We start from the raw sequence: 22,537 nt of genomic DNA, 5'->3' as shown, positions 1-22,537 counted from the left end.
ACCAAAGAATATGGCTAAGGAAAGCTCTTTGCTCATTTGTTGTCCTTGTAAATACATTTTGGATGTTTCCCCTTGTGGTAAGGTAGCACAAATTTAATGAATACCACCACTTGCTACATAAAATTACAATGAATACAACAGTTCTCATAGCTAGTCTAACATATGTTCGACATCTACAATAATTTTCATCTCCAAACTGGCTATCTTTGTCACCCTAAATTTAATTTGAACTACAATAGTTGCATACATTATAGTAGTTGTTGGAATACTCTTAATTCAGTAAATTGCAATATAAGGAGATTAAGAACATAAATTATAGTACAGCAGATACACAAAGTAAAACTTTCATTGACACAGCACAATCAATCAAACTTCCGATTAATCAGGAAATTAGCAATACTAATCACAGTATTAAGGAATAGTGTACAAAATATGTGAGAAAAACTGTTTTTAAGATACTCAGAAGCATTTTTCAAGCTCTTATGTAAAATGATTAATGGATACTGACTTAAAATCTTTGTTAAAGATTGGTCCCTAAGAAAATGGACAAGGTGATAATTCAGCCTTACCATGTTATTGGAAATAATCTTTCAACATATCTTAAAATTGAGACCTTTAATGAATACATGATAGTATTACCCTGGATTACTATGGATTTGCTAAATTTGTACATGTAAAAACTTACATAATTTAAATATTAAATACTCACAGCAACAAATTGGTTATTTTCTAATTTAATGATGTCTCCCACTTTGACATTCATCCACTTTTCATTCTGCATCCTAAAAACAAAACCAAAATTAGTATTTTTCAGGAATAGAATCACAAGTGTAATCAAGGAATATATTCATGATGAATATGTCATAAAGAAAACAGATAAGACTCCTAAAAGTTAAATTTGAAAAGACCTTCCATAATCAATTTCTTTGCCTAAGTACTGTGAGAACCATGACCAAAGAGGAAAAATAATTTTCCCAGGAATACCCAGGGAGTTTGTGCCATACTGAAAGGCTGTCCAGTTTGCCCAACCCACGGGTGAGAACTCTACCCACCATCCCATGGTATCAATTTACGCAGTGTCTTATGGACACCCCACACTTTGTCATTGGCATTCTTTCCAAAGTCTTCATTAGTAAACACTTCAAACATCACTGCCACGATCTTGGAATCCTATTTATCTGGAGGTAAAAAGTGAAGAAACAGCAGTAATAGAGAATGATGCAGGACAATGGTCAAAATGCATGAAGAAAAATAATTAAATTTTGGAAATGATAAGAGTAACTGTGAGTGTTAAAAGATATCAATTGAGAATGATCACCCACAAATCATTCACAGTACTAATGGCTTTGGTGATAGGCACACAGGCTAAAAATGATAGCACTCAGAACATTACAGCCAGCAACTGTACAGCTTTCCTTGAAGCTCAAGTGTATAGTGGAGTCCCTCATCTACTCTTCATCAAGTTCAAAGGGAGTTACAATGAAAACTGTATCTATTGAATTTAATCCGTAGTCACAAATTGGTTCCTGCTGCCCAAAGCCAGATCAGGCCTTGAGAAACAGAACAGCTGTGGCATGGGTGCTGAATATCCCCTCTGAAATTCCTGCAAATATAAAGCAGTTTGGTTTTCCAAGTGGAAAGTCTTCACCGTGCTACTTTCTCGGGGATTCCCTCTTAGAGCAAAGGGCCTAGATGAGGATGGATGGCGACTTTTCCCACCAAGATAGGCAGGTTAACTCTACTATGCTGGTTTTAAAAAAAAAAGACCTAATTTACTTGTTTTATAGGCTGGAAAATGATTTTAAATATTTATACAACTGTGAAATATGCCTCTCACTATCAACCCTGCTGGGTCACTTGGCCTAAACACTCAAAGAATTTTTCTTTCATATGATTCCAAGTACATGTTGTTCTGGAACATTTTCAACTGCAGCATTTTCATCTCTAGCCAGAATCCAATTATTTTTCCAATGCCATACTTTTCTGCACTTTATCCAATTCAATGACAATGGGAGAGTGCAGGAAGGCTTTTGCATTTCATTTTATTTATCTTCACAGGCATGGGTATGTGCTGGCTCATTTCTCCTGGAGGTACCTTCTTTAAAGAATTAGTGACATTTCTGGGGAGACAGTGTCTCAGAAAAACACAGAGGTGAATGTAGGAAGAAGGATGTTGCGTATTTATTATAAAAATTACATTGCTACTGAATAGTCCTTTCGTCTCTATTGAAATCGCACCTGCTTAGGAAAAAGCTGAGGTGACATTAGGGTTCATTTTCAAACCGCTATTGCTCTGAGTTGAACACTCTGAGATCTATGGAGAGCTACCATAGAGCTACCATGAACAGCAAGCATTATTCCCTGAATGTTAATCCCAAATCGAGCACTCCCTAAACTGCTTCATCAATAACCCAAACAATGGATCAGCAGATACATCTGTCAGATTTGTGGGCAGCATCCTAATAAGGATAGCACAATCCTTACAAAGTAAGAGGATGATAAAAAATCATCCTATGACTTGACAAAGTTGCTGAAAAGGCAAAGCATAATAAGAGAAAGAGTACAAGATGCTGTATTTTAGAAAGGAGAACATAACACTTGACACATAGCACTGTAGAGTTTCACAGACAGGGGGAATGGAGATGTTTATAAACCGTGGGTTGTGTGTGGCGTCTTGGTTAACCTCTTCTCTGATTATTCACCTGTGAAATTGTGGATATTGGGAAGATGATGTTTATCAAGCTCTTTGCCCCCTTTTATCTGTGCTCCTGAATCCCTCTGCGATCACTGATGTCATGGTAACTGACATGTGCACTTGCTTGGCTAGCTGCCCACAAGTCTGTTATACAATGATTTGGCTGTGCCCCACTATTGTCTGTAAGCCTACCAAAGCAGCTGGTGGCATGTTTAGATATAGCTGCTGTGGATGCATGTGGACATGCACATGTGGATATCAGTGGATGTGGCTGGCTGTGCATATGTGGAAGTATGTAAGTATCCCTGAGTGTCTGACCACCACAACACAGAGGCAGGTTATCTCCTGTAGCCCCACTGCCTCCAGGGGCAAGTGGCTGTTTCTTCTGCATGTCTCACTGCAGGGTAAGTAAAAACAGATATAAACCCACAAATAACTTCAAGTTGTACTCTGACCTGTCAGAATCTGGATCTCATTGTCCTGGGTCCTCCAGCCCCAGGAGAAAAATTAATAACAGAATCAGAGCAGAATTTCATTTCATGTTATTTCGTATTTCTAACTTAGCAGATAAACCTGAAAGCACACTTAACTAGGACACAGAGGTATGTCTGATGAGCACTAACAGTCATAGCTATGGCAGTATCTAAACTTAAGAACCAGTAGAAACTAATTAAGACCTGAAAAAATACATTTAAGTCACTGATATTTTGAATTCAACCTTTCTCTAGCCATACTCTGTACCATTATCCCAGACAACACAACATCAAAGGCACCCAAGCGGAATTAGAGACAAAGGAAGATTTGCTCTCAAAAACTTATCTTCAAAATATTTCTAGACTTCTGAGATTTTCATTTGTATGGTGATTGGGTTTCGTCATCACCCCGAAACAATGAAAACAGACACGCCCTGGTTTTCCATGTGTGGTGCAGCTGTTCTCAGAGCTCATGTTGGGATGACCTTGTGGGCTGTGAAGATGACAGCTGGCTCCAAGAACTCAGCACCTGTAAGCTTCTATTTTACTAGTGCTAGGAAAATCTTGCTCCCTCTAATAAAAAAAAAAAAAAAACTTCAGTATGTGAATACTCCAAAAGCATGTTTATTCATTGAAATGCAAAACTGCTTAAATGTGGCTAGATTTTCAGGATTATCACATAATTATTTCATGTAATGAAAGTGACATAATCTAGTTCATGGTTCTTTGAACTTTGTGTTTCAAACAGAGCAATAGTATGACTTTTGCCTTGATAATCTCCCAAGTCAATGGCTAAGTAAGCAAAATTCAGGGGGAAAATGCATAAATACACATTCCAAAGACACCATAAAATGTGGAGTGTAACTGTGATATGATGGCAACTAGGATTACTTTAAGGAAAAAATAATTTTAAATATCCCTGTAGTATATTTATGTATGTATAGAAAACATGTTATTACATAATATATATTAAAATATAACTATATTCCTACTCTCAGAATATCAAAAATCTGATTTCTCAGAAAAGGGTTGAGAAATTGCTACTTACTCGTGAATTGATTTGAAGCATATTAGGTACAGCATGCTAAGAGCTGCTAGACTTGGGTGAAATATTCCTCTAGAAATACTCATCTATAGATAAGAGAGCACCCATCACTCACCATGACATTCAAATATTGGTTCCAGACTTGAGAAATCAGCTGCTTATCTTGAGCAAAATAAGACCCTCAATGCTATAACCTAATGATTCTGATTTCCTATTAACAGCATAAACCTCTGAAAAACAGAATTTCCTCCCAAGCTTCATAAGTATTGTACTGCCACTAATTAACCAACCAATCCACTTACTCTAAGCTTGGTCTTTTGTCTTTAGCAAATGTCAGTCCTAGCATTCACAAAAGCACTCCCTTGCTCAGATAGTCCTTGTTTTGTTCACCATGTGTCTTCAAGACTTACAATAATATCTAGTTCATAGCAGGTCCTCACATGCTCCTTTAGGGCCAGCGCTGTGGTATAGCAGGTTAAGTCACCACCTATAAGGCCAGCAACACATACAGGAGCCATCTGGGCAATCAACCAGCAATTGGAAGAGTTCTTTCATTCCCCGCCTCTCCCTACCACTCTGCCCTTCAAATTAAAAAAAAAATACATCATTAATAAATATTGGCTTGTAATTAAAACATACAGAACTAATCTTCGGCAAAAAATATTTGCTAAATTTTCTTCAATGTCCAAAAAGAATCACAACGGTCAACATTTCCTTAGTACTTACTGTAATTCAGGGACTAAAACAGTACTTTCATTTCTGGGCATTTAAATAAAAACAAATGACAGTCTCACTAACTTTGCATTATTTTTTAAGATTTATTTTTATTGCAAAGTCAGATATACAGAGAGGAAGATCTTCCATGCAATGATTTATACCCCAAGTGACTGCAAAGGCTGGAGCTGAGCTGATTTGAAGCCAGGAGCTTCTTCCAGGTCTCCCATGTGGGTTCAGGGCCCAAGGCTTTAGGCCATGCTCAACTGCTTTCCCAGGCCACAAGCAGGGAGTTGGATGGAAAGCGGGGCTGCTGGGATCAGTACTGGCACCCATTTGGGATCCCGTTGCGTTTAAGCAGAGGACTTTAGCCACTAGGCCACTGCACCATGCCCGCATTATTTCTATATTTATATTTCTACCCCAATTTTTACAAAATAGGACACCAAGATTCAGACATTTTGCAACATCAATCAGAAGTTTACATAGCCACATAACTAATCATACAGATTCACAATCACAAATTTACGAGGATTTTTACTGGAGTATTGTTTGTGAGAGTGATAAATTAAGAACCATTAAAGTATCATCAGTAAGAATTAGATATACTGTGATACACTTATTTAACCACAGCTCCGCTAACCCAGCCAGCACAGTTGTTTGGCACAGTAACTGATAGTCCTTAAAGCACTGGCACACCTTGCTAAGTTCCACCTCCACTCCAAATTCCTGCTAACATACACCCTGGGAGGCAGCAGCCACCAACCACATGGAAGACCTAGATCGAGTTCCAGGTCCTGGCTTCAACCTGCCCCAGCCCCTTACTTGGACACATTTGGAGAATGTCGGTCAGTACAGGATCTCTCTCTTCCTCTCCCTCTCTGTCTCTCCCCCGTCCTCTTTCTCTTTTGGGTCTTTATGTATGACTCTCAAATAAAATGGAAACAATATTCTGAAAAAATTATAGCAGAGACCCTAAAAAGACTAAGATCTGCATGTGCTGATACGAAATGTGCTCTAAGTTACACTGCCAAAGTAAAGAACACCCTAAGCAGATGACAGCACAAACACAATAGGATTCTAGCTCTGCCTGAGACAAGGATATTTACACATATGTATGTTTTATATGCATGGAGCACTGCTTGAAAGACACACAAGAAATAGTTCAGTGGCCGTCACTATGGAAAGAAAATGGAGAGGGGAAGTGAAATGAAAGACAGACATCATTTCCATTGTATTCTTTTGTACCCTACTGTTACATTTTTTGGCTTTACATATATTGTTATTTTAATGGTCAATTAGAGAGAAAAAACCGGATAAAACTTACTCAGGGTCATAAAAGTAGCAGAGCTGGGAATTGAACCCAAGTCTGTCTGGCTACAAAACGTTCACTGTGAATGAATCTGTAATTCTGGTTCTTTGGGGCTTTATTTTCTACAATAATTATGCATTACCTGCTTAGCAATACAGCAATCCCGAAGGAGATGGAGTGATTGAGTCATAGCAATAGGGTGTTCTTGCATTGTTGAAAGGCAGCTGACCCAAAGACAGAGTCCAGTCATGGTCCCCTGACACAAATGCTCAGTGGACAGCAGTGGTTTCTGGTTCTTTTCAATCCCAGTGCTGTCACAGCTGCACCAGAAGAAAACATATGGCTCGACCTTCAGCCTCTAACAATGCATTGCTGAATAGGATCTCATTGTGCTGAGAATGAACATAATGCTCTTATCTCTTTTGGAATCCATTTATTTTGAAGAATACGGATATTCCCCCTCCTTTTCACCCCTTCTATATGCAAAATGCTTAGGCTAAGGCAAAAAAAAAAATCACACAGGTGGTGTGTGGTCACCTGCTGAAGGTTTCTCACCAACTTTTCCCAAAGAGAAAAGTGAGAAAAAGACAAGACAATGAATGATGTGGTTCTACAGCATGGATAATTCAATACTTTGGTGAGGATATGTAATCAGCTTTGTAGATGCCCTCCCTAATTAATTTATATAAATCTTCATAAATCCTGTCATGCATCAGTTGAATGCAGAAACACACAAATACAGTCTAGCTGCCATATTTTGGAAAGAAAATACTCATTTCTTTTTAAAAAAAAAGATTTATTTATTTTTTTATTGGAAAGACAGATATACAGAGAGCAGAGACAGAAGGAAGATCTTCCGTCTGATGAATCACTCCCCAACCGGCCACAACGGCTAGAGCTGAGCCAATCCAAAGCCAGGAGCCTCCTCCAGGTCTCCCACATGGGTGCAGGGTCCCAAAGTCTTGGGCTATCCTCAACTGCATTCCCAGGCCACACACAGGAAGCTGGATGGGAAGCAGGGCCATCAGATTTAGAACAGCACCCACTTGGGATCCTGGCATGTGCAAGGTAAGGACCTTAACCACTACGCTATCACACAGGGCCCAGTTCTCTTACTAAGCTTTATCTGAACAATAAAAACAAATTTCTACAAAGTGTTGTGCAGAAAATGTATTCTCTTTCATCATTTCCCTAAATTTAAACCTTGCTCCTGAATTAGGCTTCGAGGTCTTCTCCAACGTCTGTAAGTGATTTCACTGCTAGATGGCTAATGTATTAGGAGTCCATAAGGCCTTCAGAATAAAATCATTTCAAAGGAAGACTGCAACACTTCTCTCTCTCTCTCTCTCTCTCTCTCTCTCACACACACACACACACACACACACACACACACACACACACACAAATGCTGAAGGAGACACATTAGACTGATCGCAGAGAAAGCAGGTTTCTGGATCTAGGTTGGCTACCTGGGCAACAGAGTCGGGGCAAGATTTTTAGGAAAGAAGTGGATCAGAAAGATTTCTTGGGAATCCCATGAGAGAGAAACGAAAGCACAGCTGAGCAGAGGGAGAAACTGGGTTATTGATGTAGAGACAACAAAGACGTGAGTCAAGCCCATGGGGAGCTCAGGAACTCGAGAGAGGGACCCAGGTCTTAACACCAGGGCATCCTTCATTCACCAGGTGCAGACTGACACTACAAAGCTAGGAGGACCTTAAGCAAAACACTCTCCTCAGGCAAGGGCAATTCCCAAGGTGGCTGACAGCTGAGGAGTGTGGGGGAAGCGAGGTGGGAGGCGGGGTAATACACTCTGCTGTCCTGAAGGGGACGGTGACAAGTGCCGCAGAAAAGGCACACACGCCAACTTTGCTGTTGGAATCTATGCGATTATACTATTGTTCTATTTTTAGGTGGCACGTAGATATTGTACATAACATGGGGTACCATATGAAGTTTCAATACATGTAAACATTAAGTAATATCCAGTCACAATAAACCTACATCTGTTCAAACATTTATTATTCTTCTCACATTCAACATCTCCTTTATTTTTTAGAAAAGTATGCTGGGGTCCGTGCAGTGGGTGTGGACGACACAAAGGTGTAAAGAGAACAGCTCCTGTGTTGGTGATGTCTCTCCAACCACCTCAATGCAGTTTCACCCCCTTTTACGTGAATACTCAACCACTCTGCTAAGAATTCTGTAATCTATTGACGCATGATTATCTGCCCTTGTGAGATGGTTTTTGCAACTGATGTGAGCTTGGGAGTTAATATCACTGATAAATGTCTGTTGAGTGGGCCTTTAACAACTCACACACAGGAGTGCAATTAAGCCCATGCCATTTCTGGACACTTAGATGTGTGTCAGAATCTGGCCCAGACATGTTAGCGCACCTCTGGGAAAGGATTTGATAAGTATCCTAAAAATTAATGAAAGTGATGGGAGTATGAGCTGAAACTGCTATGGCGATAAATACAGTTACTGTGATCTTAAAGGCTAGCCTGTGTTTGCAATTTCTTTAGATCATAGCAAATGTATCTGTTTTATCTGCTTTTATAATTTTGGCTAAAGGAATTAAAGGATGCTTTTATTAGTATTATAGAGATATGCTTTTAATTATTGCTTGATTGTTAATGGAGTTGTAGAGCCTGTAGTGGTAGGGGGATTTAATATTTGAAAGCTTTGTTTTGGATCTTTATAGTTTTTTCCGTTGTAAAATATTTTTCCCATTAAGTGATGGGTAAGTTGTAGAAATAGAAATGTAGTAGGAATGTAGTACTGATTAGTAGGTAATCACATGTGCCTTGGCCTTGGAGTCCTGGCTGTTGCTCAATGGCTACTACAGAAGAACGAACAATGGCTTAAAGAAAATAAATATAGTATTTTGCAGAATTATCTTTAAGAGCACCTGCTTAAACATGAAGTAAATATACCAATTAAATGTCTGTTCTGAAGCTTTTGATGTTTCTGGGTAAATAAAAAATACAGCTACTTGAGCTGTTAGTGGAAGGCACCAAGTGACTGTGTGTCTCTTTTCCTCGCCAAATCCACACACCCTCCTTGAGCTCTAAACATGGCTGGAGCTGGCCTCTGGCAAAAGCATACATTATCATTATTTATTGTCACTCTACTATGCAACGAACCTTTGACTCTCAACTGTGACTTGGTTCTAAATTAATCAACATTTCCCCTTCCGTTTTTATCTTCTACTCTCTCCAGCCTCTAATACTCACCATTATACTCTCATTTTTCTGTGAAAACAACTTTTTATATTCCACATGCAAGTGGGATCATGCTTTTTTGTGTTTGGCTTATTTTACTTAACATAATGACCTCCAGGAGTCACCACTATGGTAGAGTGGGTTATGGCCCTTGCCTGAGATGCTGGTATCCCATAGTGAAGTGCCAGTTTGAGTCCCAAGTGACTGCTTCCAATTCAGCTTCCATTAACAGTGCCTAGGAAGGCAGCAGAAAAAGGCACAAATGCTTGGGCCATGTTACCCACATGTGAGGGCTGGATGGAGTTCCTGGCCCCTAATAGTGTCCTGGCCCAGTCCTGACCGTTTGAAGAGCAAACCAAAAGATCAAAGATGGATCTCATTCACTCTTTGCCCACCCCCATCATCTCTACCTCTTTCTAATTTGTATATAAGTATATACATTCATTATATGTTACAAGTGAGAAGATTTCATTCTTCTTTGTGACTGAATAGTATTTTATTTCAGGTATGTACCCCAATTTTATCCATCTATACTTAGATTCTTCCATTTCTTGATCTTACAGATAGTGCTCCAATAAACCTCAAAGTGCAGACATCATTCCAACAGACTGGTTTCATGTCCTCTAACTGTATCTTCAGTAGTGAGATGGATGGAACCTGACATGGTGCCGTTTCTAGTTCTTCGAGACTTTCATAATCTTTTCCACAAGGACTGTACTAATTTACACTCTCATTAACAGTGTACCACTTGGAAATGGTCCAACAGATAGCTTTTTGTGTTCCTTCATGCTCATGTTCTCTGTCTCTCTCTCTCTTCCTTTGAAGCAAAAACATAAATCTTGGGACCAGCACTGTGGCATAGAAGATAAAGCAACCACCTGCAACATCAGCATCCCACATGGGCACTGGCTCACATTCTGACTGTTGCACTTCCAAAGCAGCTCTCTGTTGATGGCCTGGGAAAAACAGCAGGAAGATGGCCCAAGTGCTTTGACCCCTGCACTAGGAGATCTAGATGAAGTTCCTGACTCATGGCTTTGTCCTGAACCAGCCCTGATCATTGCTGCCATCTGAGGAGCAACCAGTGGATGGAAGATCTTAATCTCTCTCCTTCTCTTCTTCCCTCCCTCTCGCCTCTCTCATTCTCTCTAACTCTTTCAAATAAATCTTTTTAAAAAAAAATTGTTAATCTCATTTTAAAGTTGTGATATCACTGACTTGAGTTCTTCAGAAACCAGATCATATATAAATAAGACTCTTAATTAGTTACTCACCCACTGGCATGTAAGCTCACAGCCCTTCCCTAATACTTGAAGACCACTCCTATTAACCCAAATGAACTCTGAGACAGACACCTTACTGAGCATGAGATCCAAGTGAAATTAGGTACAGGCTGCAGTGTCCAACAACCCAATGAACAAAGGGAACATACAAATCTGGTTTAAATAACCACGATTAAATCTTTGTCTTTTGATACCTGAGCATGTAACTATTCTTCCAACCATGAGGAAAACCTGCACCTCAGCAGAATGATCTCAGTGTTACACTGTTTGCCATCCAGCTGTCATCAAAAGCCCAGTGAGAAAACTGATTGACCAGAGACTATTTAATAAAGTACACATGAACTCTTGTTCTTCAAGACAGTCCAAACTTCATCCCTGTGTGCAGTGAGCTCATCAAAAAACTATATGCCTGGACTTTATTACACCAGTCCATCCAGAGTGGTCTTCCCAGAATCATGACTTAACACCCTGCCAGCAAGTCTCACTCAGGATTTACTTACGGTCATAAGTAAAGTATCTCTATTTTCCAAGGCTTCAACCATTATGTCTTTCATAATTTTCACAGAAGCAGGGTAAGACTTGCTGGTCATGATCACTTTCATTGTGCCGTCACTTTTACAGCCTGCATACCTCTATTATGAGAAACAAAGCTCCAGCTGATCATTTCAATTTGTGCCTGACAAATCTCAGGGGACTGTTTAAACAAAACCTAGAAATTTTTATAGGCAGATTGACCTATGAAGATTACACAGAAAGCATCATCTTGTTATTAGCACAAATAAAATTCTGTTCAGAATGATCCAAAAGCTGGAAATGGATTTTTTTTAAAAAATCTTTCACTCTTCAAAAATAGAAAATTGACCTCCTGGTTAGGAAAAATGATTACGTAGCATAGTAGTAAGATCCCATTTTGTAGAATCAGAAAATGAAGACATGCAACTAAACACTCAGCAACCCTATGACTTAGAGCAAGAAATTGGTCAAAGTTTTAATTTCCCAACATGATGACAAAAGTTAAATCTTGTCTGTTCTTCAAATGTCTTTTTCATAAGTCTGGAGTTCTTAAAATAAGCCCACCCAATATTTAAACCTCTATCAACACATTTGAGTTTTAGATAAAATTTTGAAAACTGTGAATTACAAAATAACATGTACATCCTGTAAATATTTCACAAGCTATAGTATATGCATTTAAAATATTTCATTTATGTTTATAAAGAATCTCATTTAAGGATGTTTTTACATTTAAAAATATTATATTTTATTTTATGATATAATTCCATAGGCTCTGGGATTGCCTGTTCCCTTCCCCAAGGCCCCTTTCCCCTCCCATTGACTTCCCCTCTAGTTTTACAATAAGTGTGTATATTTTTATCTTAATTTCAAGGCTTCAAATGCTCTATCTGTTCATACTATCTCCTCTTCTCAGCTGCCCACTTCTTCTGCAAATTTTTGTCCTTATCCCTCAACTACAACCTCTCTGCTCATTCTTTATGTTGCTAAATTCAGTGACCAGTGCTTAATCTTCACATGATTCATCACACGCAGCCACTCCCTCTTTCATCCAATGATTCTACTTTCTACTGATTTTCTTTAGTTCATTTGTCACTCTTTCTCAAATCCTTAGCTAGCATGGTTTTTTTTTTTTTTTTGCATCTCTAAACCTTACAGCATCCAAAGCTTGTCTCTTTATTATTACGTGTGATATAGTATCTCATTGTAAAAGGTCAAATGAATTTCAAAATTTGTATTTTCAGCCCATACCTCTATCTTAGGGGTCAACCACATACTCCATACTTTCACAAAATGACTAATAGCCTAAAAGGAACTCTGGTTTCCCAGTCCAGGCAGAAAATAATCATCACCACATGGTCCTTCCTATTTTCCCCACTTTACCATATCAGCCAAGAACTACAGATTCTTGATTCCTTTCTTTACACACTCCCAATGGAGCAGCCTTCTATCATCTCTACCTTGAAAATACATTGCAATCCAAGGCGCTGAATGATATGATGGAACTATTGGATACAGTAATGGAAATTTTGTGAAATATATTTTAAGTTCTTATGTGTTCAAGATAAACGGGAAAATATTCATTGATAGCAGGAATATGGCATATCAGATTTGACTTTCAAATAGTCCAGAAGATTGGAAAAGAGGACAGGTACAAAAATTTCAGGTAGTTGATAGAGGCTGCAGGCAGATAATACACAGAAAAGGAATCATTATAGTGATGTGTGTGTGTGTGTGTGTGTGTGTGTGTGTGTGTGTATAAAGCAATTACACATGGTGACGATGCTGGGAGGTAATTGACTGGGACCAGCAACTCTGATATGTCAGCAATACCAGCTTAACTTACTGCATCGCAGCATTTGCCCCAGTAAAATCTTCTTGTTGTTCATGTCACACTCCTGCTTAAATCCCTCTAACAGCTTCTTATTACTTCTAATACAAACTGAAATTCTCCATCATCATGTACAAGAATTTACTCTTGCCAACCTGTCAGAACTTTTATTTTTCATGGCATTCCAGCCATAGTACATATCTACTATAAATTTCATTTGCATTTTGGGGCTTCTAAATCTTATGTAACCACTATACTTAAAATCACCTCATTGGATCAGCATTATAGCCTGGTGAGTAAAACCACCACCTGCAATGCCAGAATCTCATTATGTGTGCCAGTTTGTGTCCCCACTACTCTACTTCCAGTCCAGCTCCCTGCTACCAACATGGAACAAGTAGCAGAAGACAGGCCAGACCAACCACCTGGGAGACCTTGGGAAGCTCTTTGCTCCTGCATTCAGCCTGGCCTAGCACCAATCATGGCCACCGTCTTGGGAGTGAACCAAGGATGGAAGGTGTGTGTGTGTGTGTGTGTGTGTGTGTGTGTGTGTGTCCAATACCTCTTTCCTCTTTAACTCTTTCAAATAAAAACTATTTTTTAAACAGATTACAAAAATGATAGGTAAAGATACTGAAAAAGTAAAAAAAAAATCATCTCACCACATCCAATCCCATCACTGTGTATTCCTATTTTATTGTCTTGGTTGCACTTAACTATCTGAAATATTAGCTGTTCATATTGTTCATTGTTTCATTAATGCAGGGAGTTTCATTAATGCAGTAATTTTTCTGGTCTGCTTATTTTTGTTTCCTTAGTACGTAGGATGGTGTCTAACACATTAAGGCCTCAATACCTAGCTGCTAATGAATACTTCAATATAGAACAGCTGTTTTCAGAGACTCGTAATGAGTGTGCAGCAGTGTATTGAACTCTAAAGCTGAAGTGAATAATTTCATATGGCTACTCCTGCTGGAAAGGCCCTTAGAAGGATGGCAGAAATGGTACAGGAAGACATTGGAAGAGGGTAAGAATGGACTAGATCATTGTTAGGCCAAAAAAAGAAAATTTTACAAACAGATACAGACACAGATATAAACTGAGATAAAAGCAATCTTCTCTTTCCACAAAGAGGATATTTTCACTTACACCTCCTATGGCTATTAGATCAAGATGTCCCTTTTACAGGTAACTAGCCTCCTTCCTATCCTTAAATTTCTGGTTTTTAAATTATGATCTAAAACATGAATGCCTGCTGTTGGTTGAAAGAGTAAGTAGATTCTGCTGAATTCAACAAACATTGAGTTTCTACTAGATATTGGGCAGTGGGCCAAGGCAACAAGGATAAATCCAATGTGGTTCTCATTCTGTGGTGACTCACTGCTAAGAAAGCAAGCCTAAAATGGACCGAGTTCTAAAATGCTGTGCTTGATTCCGTCCTCGTGACATTTACAATGTGCTGCAGGAACACCAAAAGGGCACTAACCATCAACCTGCCGACACGGGAAGGATTTCCAGAGATTGCAATACAGAAGCTAACGGCTGACGAGTGAAAGAGAAGCAAGAGAAGCCAATGAAGTTTTCTAAAGGCCAGTATTTTAGTGTGCTTGGAGACGATTAGGACAAGCTCAAGGCTGCACTGGAATAAGCACTTTTGAAGGAATGGGAATGGAAGCTACTAAAGAGTTTTTAAGAGAAGTCGGCTTTGATCTGCGTTTTCTGCAAACTGGCAGAAACCTGGATGGTCAGGGCCTGCTTAGAGACATGGTATTCAGCTTGCACACTACAGCAGCAGAGAACATGAAGTACTAGCTCTGTGAAAAACATGAGATGTCACTGTTTGCCAGTGGAACAGTTTACTGAACATAAAGAACATAAGAAATTTGTAGGCCAATAGGCAATGAGTACAAACAAGTCCGAGAAAGGAGAAATATTGTAAATAGCTTTTTACTATAAATTGCTATAAATTAACTTTTTAAAAACAAATTCACATATTTATATCTATCAAATTAGCCTGTATTTTTTAAAAGATAACACTCAATGTTTTGGTGGCGTGGTAGAACAAGTACTCTTTATTTGTTCAGGTGGAATGATAAATTGGTACAAACCTGCTAGAAAGAATTTTAACAATACGTACTAGAAATCTTGAAAAGAAGATACAGGGGCAGAGCAGGTTAAGCCTTCACGTGGACCACCACCTCTCATGTTGAGTGTCTGGTTTGAGTCCTGGCTACTCCACTTCCACTCCAACTTCCTTCTGACATATCCCACAAGGCAGTAAATGATGGCTAAGTACTTGAGACCTCAGGTACGCAAGGTCTGCCACCTATAAGGAAGACCCACCTAGAGTTCTGAGCTTACTTCAGCCTGGCCCAGGTTAACTGCTGGAGGCATTTGGGAAGTGAACCAGTGGATGGATGATTTCTCTTTATCTCTCTCTCTTCTCTCTCTCTCTTTCTCTTCCCTCCCTTACTCCCCCCTCCCTCCTTTCCCCTCTCTTCCTTTTGCATGCAGTCTCTCTCCCTTTCTCTTTCTGCCTTTGTACTAGTTATAATTAATTTTTTAAAAGATTTATTAATTTTATTACAGCCAGATATACACAGAGGAGGAGAGACAGGGAGGAAGATCTTCCGTCCAATGATTCACTCCCCAAGTAAGCCGCAATGGGCCAATGCACGCCGATCTGATGCCGGGAACCAGGAACCTCTTCCGGGTCTCCCACACGGGTGCAGGGTCCCAAAGCTTTGGGCCGTCCTCAACTGCCTTCCCAGGCCACAAGCAGGGAGCTGGATGGGAAGTGGAGCTGCCGGGATTAGAACTGGCGCCCATATGGGATCCCGGGGCTTTCAAGGCAAGGACTTTAGCCGCTAGGCCACACCGCCGGGCCCTAAATAAATAATTTTTTAAAATTATTAACTTTATTGCTGGAAGAGGTGAATCTTTAACTAAACTGGACCAACTAAAAATGGCAACCAAGTAAAAGAAAAAATGATCTTTTTAACAGAAAAATATCCATTAACTCTCCATTAACCTCCCATAGAATTAGAATCTGGGTCTGGCATTATGGCCTAGTGGCTAAATCCTTGCCTTGCAAGCACCGGAATCTCATACAGGCACTGGTTCTTGTCCCCAAATGGTCTACTTTCCATCCAGCTCCCTGCTGGTAGCCTGCAAAAGCAGTAGAGGATGGCCCACAGCCTTGGGACCCTGTACCCACACCGGGGACCTGGAGGAGGCCCCTGGCTCCTAGTTTTGGATCAGCTCAGCTCTGGCCATTGCAGCTACTTGGGAACTGAACCAGCAGATGGAAGATCTGTCTGTCTCTTCTTCTCTGTAAAATCTGCCTTTCCAATAAAAATAAATCTTTAAATAACTAGAACCTACAGATATAATTGGATATTTACATAAATTTTATACTGAATAATGTTCCTATTTATATAAACAAAAATTAAGAATTTCCCAGAAATAGGGGAATGATCACTTATAGCACATCCATTATACACCAACTAAAATTTTTTTCCAGGAACTTTAATATCAGATACAAGTAATCATGTCAAAAGAGAAAAACAGAATAAATAACTGTACATATTATAAGAGCAGGTTGCACTCACACATATTTGCACAAAAAATAAGTTAATGGATATTTTTCTCTTAAAAATAACATTTTTTCTTTTACTTGGCTGCCATTTTTAGTTGGTCCATTTTAGTTAAAGATTCACCTCTTCTAGCAAGCTACAGCCGTCCGACCATCACTGCTTCATCCCCACAAATGGACTAAGCACATGTGGTAGTCCATGAAGATAATCGCCAACATCATACAAGTTCTACTGAAACTAATCTCTCATTTATATCTCTCCTACCACAACCTATGAACCAAAAAATATTCATCATCTTTGGCACATAGGAAGCACTCCACATTCAAGACTAAGACAGACCTAAAGATTTCTTTATGGTTCAGAGAAGCCATGATATACCTTTGTCTGAGTGTAACAGTGCTGGAAACAATTCACATGGCCCCAGGGCTAGTATACCTACAGCGCTCAATCATTTCACCAATCCAAGCCAATAAGATTGAGTGCAAGCAGAAATGACAACACTTTCCCTTGAGTCAATTTAGGTCATGAACTAGGGTGTCTAAATGAATGCTCTATCCTCAGTACTAGCCAACCTAGGAAAACCATGCTGTTAGCCAAGGCCCTACCATGTAAAGGGCCCCAGGTCCACTGACAAGAGCTCTGTACACACCCATGACAGCAGAAAGTCTAGGGGATGAATGCTGGGAGGTCAAATGGTAGTTTCATTTCTCATGTTTTATAAACAAGAGAAACAACATATGCCTTTGAATACAATCCTTTCCTTTCTTTTTGGCATTACTCAAATCTGCAGTCCTTAACATTTTTTTCTATACAACGAATATAGCTTTTCTTGCCTGGAGTAGATCTGGTTTTCTCTAATAGGAATATGACACATTTCTTCCAGAAAGCTGACTTTTTACTTTCTTTCTGGGAAACATTCTACATGCTATACCCCACCCAGGTCTGGGATCAAGTACTTCTGCTTCACAATCCTTCAGGTCCTCTCTGCTTTCTAGCTATCAGTTTCAAAGCCCTACAGCATCATTTATAGTCTACAAAAAAATGCCAAAATAAGTGTGAGTAGTTTTGTATCTCTTGAACTTCTTTCCTAATTTTAAGAGCTTTTAATGGGAACTGCATTTGAAGCTTCCACTTGGTTAATTAGGACATCCCATGTCAGGAACAGTGGACAATAATTAGGTACCTTTTGGTAGAACAAACATTAGTTTAGCATTATTTATACCAGTGAAGCCAAACATGAACAAACCTACATATCAGTTGCTAAGTACTTATATCACAGTCTTTCGCATACTTGTTTTTAGATATTTAATGCTCTAGTATATGCTTGATATAATATGGCCTCGAATATTACTTTTCTATCATTTTCATCTCAATTCCAGGGCTTTTTCTTCTTCATGAGAAAAGATACACAGAGCAAGGACAAAATTTATAAGACAGAGAAATTAAAAGAATGAGGGCCCGGCACGATGACCTAGTCGCTAAGGTCTTTGGACGCACTGGGAACCCAAATGGGTGCCAGTTCTAATCCTGGCGGCCCTGCTTCCCTTACAGCTTCCTGCTTCTGACCTGGGAAAGCAGTCGAGGACAACCCAAAGCTTTGGGACCTTGTACCCATGTGGGAGACCTGGAGGAAGTTCCTGGCTCCTGGCTTTGGACTGGCTCAGCTCCAGCCGTTATGGCCACTTGGAGAGTGAACCATCAGACAGAAGACCTTCCTCTCTATCTCTTCTTCTCGCTGTATATCTGACTTTCCAATAAAAATGAATTTTAAAAAGAAAAGAATCAGCAACAGAATAATCTGAAGATATTCCCCAAGCTGGAATAAATGAAAACTGCCACAGGAGGTCTGTGCATGGTAAGCATGACAGCACCCTCAGCACACACGGGCCCTGCAACCATAACAAGGGAAAGACCACGCATCAGGTCCTTTGAAACAATTCAGTGAGGGGCCTGGTGAAAGTGAGAACGCACAACAGAGGAACACCACCTGTTGAGAAACATTTCCCTATGCAAGCAGCCTCTAGTGCCTTGTCACCCACCACGGTCACTATTTCGATTTGTCTTGCTCTTCATGGACAATTAAATTCTAGTATTTTACAAAACATTCACCTATTTGTACCATCCAAGTGGCAAGAGGAAATCTTAAGCAAAAGCAGCACAAATCCACTAAAACTGTGTACCTAGCAATTCAACTCAAGTGACTCCAAAACTTCCTTCTATTAAGACAAGTGTTCGCAGAACCGGGTCCTCCAGGGGTTAAGCCTGGATAGATCCCATGCAGGCTGACACAGATGACAGACTGTATGATGCAGAACAGTAATTTCCAGATACTTCATAACTGCATCTAGAAAGAAAAACATCAGCTTTCCCCTTTTGGCACAAAACTTTGTTTTTTTAAATAACATTTTAGTACTTTTACAGTTCATATGGTTTGCAGATCTGATGTGCACAAGTAAGCACACCAGCCCTGCCTAGGTCTCTCAGCACTCCACAATGTGATTTTTCCCGGCAGCCAGCCAGATGAGCATTTGACTTGAAAATGAAGCCTTAAATTTAGCAGTGTGAAGGAGAAAGTATGTCAGAACACAAGCGCCTGGGGAGGGGCCAGGTAACCAGATGACGGAGGCCAGTGGGATGAACACAGTTTGTCAGCCAAGTGATGCAGAAAATGTTGCTGGGAGTGAAACATCTGCCCTAGGACTGAGCAAGCCCCTGCCTACTTCATCGCCCAAGGCTCGGGCTGTCCAGTTTCTCATGTTTTTTCCTGTCTGTCATGCTGCACCTGGAAGGCAGCTGCAAATGAAACCATAAGCAACACTGCTTCCAACACTATCTGAAGCTCCACTATTTTCAACATGGGGCTTATTAGGTTAGGAATGGGAGAACCTAACTTTCTCTTGCTTTGTCACTTTCCTGTGCATGCTAAGGTGCAGCATCAGACACTCATGGTAACACCGAGCGCTGGGATTAAACATGGGGTTGGTATCTAAGGATACCTATCGTGGTCATGATAGAAGACAGCACTATGCACATGACATGCCTTATCTGGACATTTATCCTTGCTGAGAGTAGCTGCAGAGAAAAAGGGAGTAGATACCTAAAAGATACTCTGCTTTTGCTTCAAAAATACTCATTTGATTAAATGTATTTTGCTGAGACTCAACTGTGTGATGAAAGAACAATTGATGAGGAAAACAGAGTGCCTCAGCCTCAAGAAACTCAATAGTGATATGGACAGCCATGCAGGTACAGCAACAGAAAACCACTCTTTCCCACAGCCATGCCAGCCTCTCGCCATTGGCTTCTACCCCATGCAGTAGAAACAAGGTTTTCCAAAGTCACCCCCTTCTATGCAGTCCCTTATTCTTGGGCAATCTCCTTGGCAAAAAGATGCAAACTCATAATATGGCCTTCGTGCCCCTGCATAAGCTGGCCCCATATCACCTTGTTCTTGTCCTTATACTCTTAACTTCTGACACTCAGTCTCCATAATCCTTCCTCTTTCCACAGGGCCTTTGCCCCTGCTGTTCCTGCTGTCTGTAACTCTCCTTCCCAGTAGGTTGCTTCCCCCAACCACCTTGAACCTAGTCAACTTTTAGTCATCAGTAAGGCCACAGGTGAAATCTACTCCACCTCAAAGAGTTCGTTCCCAAACTGCCACACATTTCCTCTACCTGCCCCCATTAAACAAATCATAAACAAATAAGACATCTGGAAGAATCAAGATGGTGGAATAGGGCAAGGACATGTTTAAACAGATGGAGAATCATTATCCAGGGTAAAGCAGAGAGGGCATATTCCAGGAAATAGGAGAGGACAAGCCGATGGCAGAGGGGCATCTGGAGACTAGTAGACAGGGGAAAGCAGCAGAGACAGCAGTATGGTGTTGCAGTGACCATACTCCCGTGGCAGTTAGCTAGCAGTGATCTAAACTCTATCAGCAGCCAGGTGGGAATGAGAGTTCACCAGGAGCTCAGCAGGTGAATCTAAAGAACTGCCCATCCTGCTTATCTGTTTGATTCAACCAGGAGCAGAGACAGAGCAATAGATTCAAAAATTGGAAGATATTTCTTGTTACAATAGGGCAACAATCAAAGAACTGGAAGTGGAGCTGGGTCAAGCTAGGAAAGTATTCAAGAATTAAGAGATGAGCTCAGCACAGTAGCCTAGTGGTCAAAGTCCTCTCCTTGAACATGCTGGGATCACTTATGGGGGCCAATTCATGTCCCGATGCCTTACTTCCCATCCAACTCCCTGCTTGTGGAAAGCAGTCAAGGATGGCCTAAAGCCTTGGGACTCTGCACCCATGCGGGAGACCTGGAAGGGGTTCCAGGCTCCTGACTTTGGACTGGCGCAGCTCCAAGTGTTGCGGCCACTTGGGGAGTGAATCAAGAGACGGAAGATCTCCTCTTCACTGTATATCTGACTTTCCAATAAAAATAAAATGTTTAGTAACTTAATTAAAAAGAATTAACAGACATTATTCAAAGGCCAAATATAACTTATGGGAGTTTCAGAAAGCGCAGAAAGAGAAGCTGCATTTAAAATATATTTAATGAAATAATTTCTAAAAAAAACTTCCCTGATTTGGAGAATGAATTGGGAAACAATATGGGAGGGGCACAGAATTCCTAACAGGGCTGACCAAAGTGATCTTCACCATGACACATGATAATCAAGCTCTCTTCAAGCAAACATAAGGAAAAGATCATTAAATGTGCACGTAAAAAATATCAAATGATACTTAAAGATGTTCTCTTGATAGAGAAAAGGAATAGCACCCACCAAAGCCAAAGGCAAATGTGAAGAACATCCCAGTAAAACAACAGAAGAATGAAACAATTAACAACCCATTGCTAAAACGACAGGACCAAGTTATCACGTACTCACATTAACCCTGAATGTACAAAGACTAAACCAATTAACCAAATGCCATGTTTAGTAGACTAGATTTAAAAAGCAAAACCCATCTATCAGTTGCCTACAGGAGACACATCTCACCAACAAAGATCAGCAGAAACTATATCTCTTGGATTTTGATGCTTTTGTTTTTATTTTCATTTCTCCAAAAGTTTTTTTTTCTCAAAATTTTCACTAACCCATTGATCATACTATAGCACCATTTTCTTTAAAAAGCTTCATGATCTACTTTTGCATTTCTATAGTGACACATTAGTCATTCAGTGGCATGCTATTTAACTTCATGGCGATTTTAATTTCTTTTTTTCTTCCTGTTGATTTTGTTTTGTGGCTTTTCATTTAAGGGGATGTATAGTAATTGCGTGATGGAGACTATCATATCCAGATATGAGAATATAATACAGTATGTATCTCTACTTCCAGATCAAAAATGGACTGCCAATGAAACTGTTCAATACATATTGACAACAGGATGCTGGGCTCTCTGCCACTGTTCATACCTGCGATGATGGACTTCTGACTGTTAATGAAGAACTATACTATTGTAATAATATAGGATATGTGGGGCAACGGGATTTGGGGGGAGGGAAATCCCAGAGCATATGGAACAGTATCATAAAAATAATGAAATGGAAAAGACATCTTTCCTTAGACACATATTCTTTGTTTTAGCATCACTTATCTTGGTTTGTAATTATAAATTATTTGCATGATTATTGTATTAATCTTAACTCCTCCACCTCCAGATACCAAGTTCTATGATTGTAAAGACTATATTTGCCTGCAGTTTAGTACCTGACTTACAGGAAGTTCTGTCCCATGACCAAAAAATAGGAGTGGGCATTTCCCAAATCAGAATGCCTGAGTTCAGTGCCCAGTCCGGCTCTTCAATCCAGCTTCCTGTCAATGCCAACCCTGGGAGGTAGCA

The 22,537-nt window shown here is 39.9% G+C and overlaps 1 protein-coding gene across 1 annotated transcript in view; it reads right to left on the bottom strand.

The window, feature by feature from the left end:
* ATP8B4 (ATPase phospholipid transporting 8B4 (putative)) overlaps positions 1 to 22,537 on the bottom strand; it is a 254,776-nt gene that overhangs the window by 114,072 nt on the left and 118,167 nt on the right. The window contains exon 7 of the mRNA XM_058665877.1: positions 710 to 782. Coding sequence (XP_058521860.1) covers positions 710 to 782 — 73 coding nt within the window. The remainder of the gene's footprint in view (positions 1 to 709; positions 783 to 22,537) is intronic.

Source organism: Ochotona princeps, chromosome 6, assembly GCF_030435755.1.
Source record: "Ochotona princeps isolate mOchPri1 chromosome 6, mOchPri1.hap1, whole genome shotgun sequence".
Classification (NCBI taxonomy): domain Eukaryota; kingdom Metazoa; phylum Chordata; class Mammalia; order Lagomorpha; family Ochotonidae; genus Ochotona; species Ochotona princeps.
The sequence above is the reverse complement of the archived record's forward strand: the minus strand, read 5'-3'. Positions and strand labels throughout refer to the sequence as shown.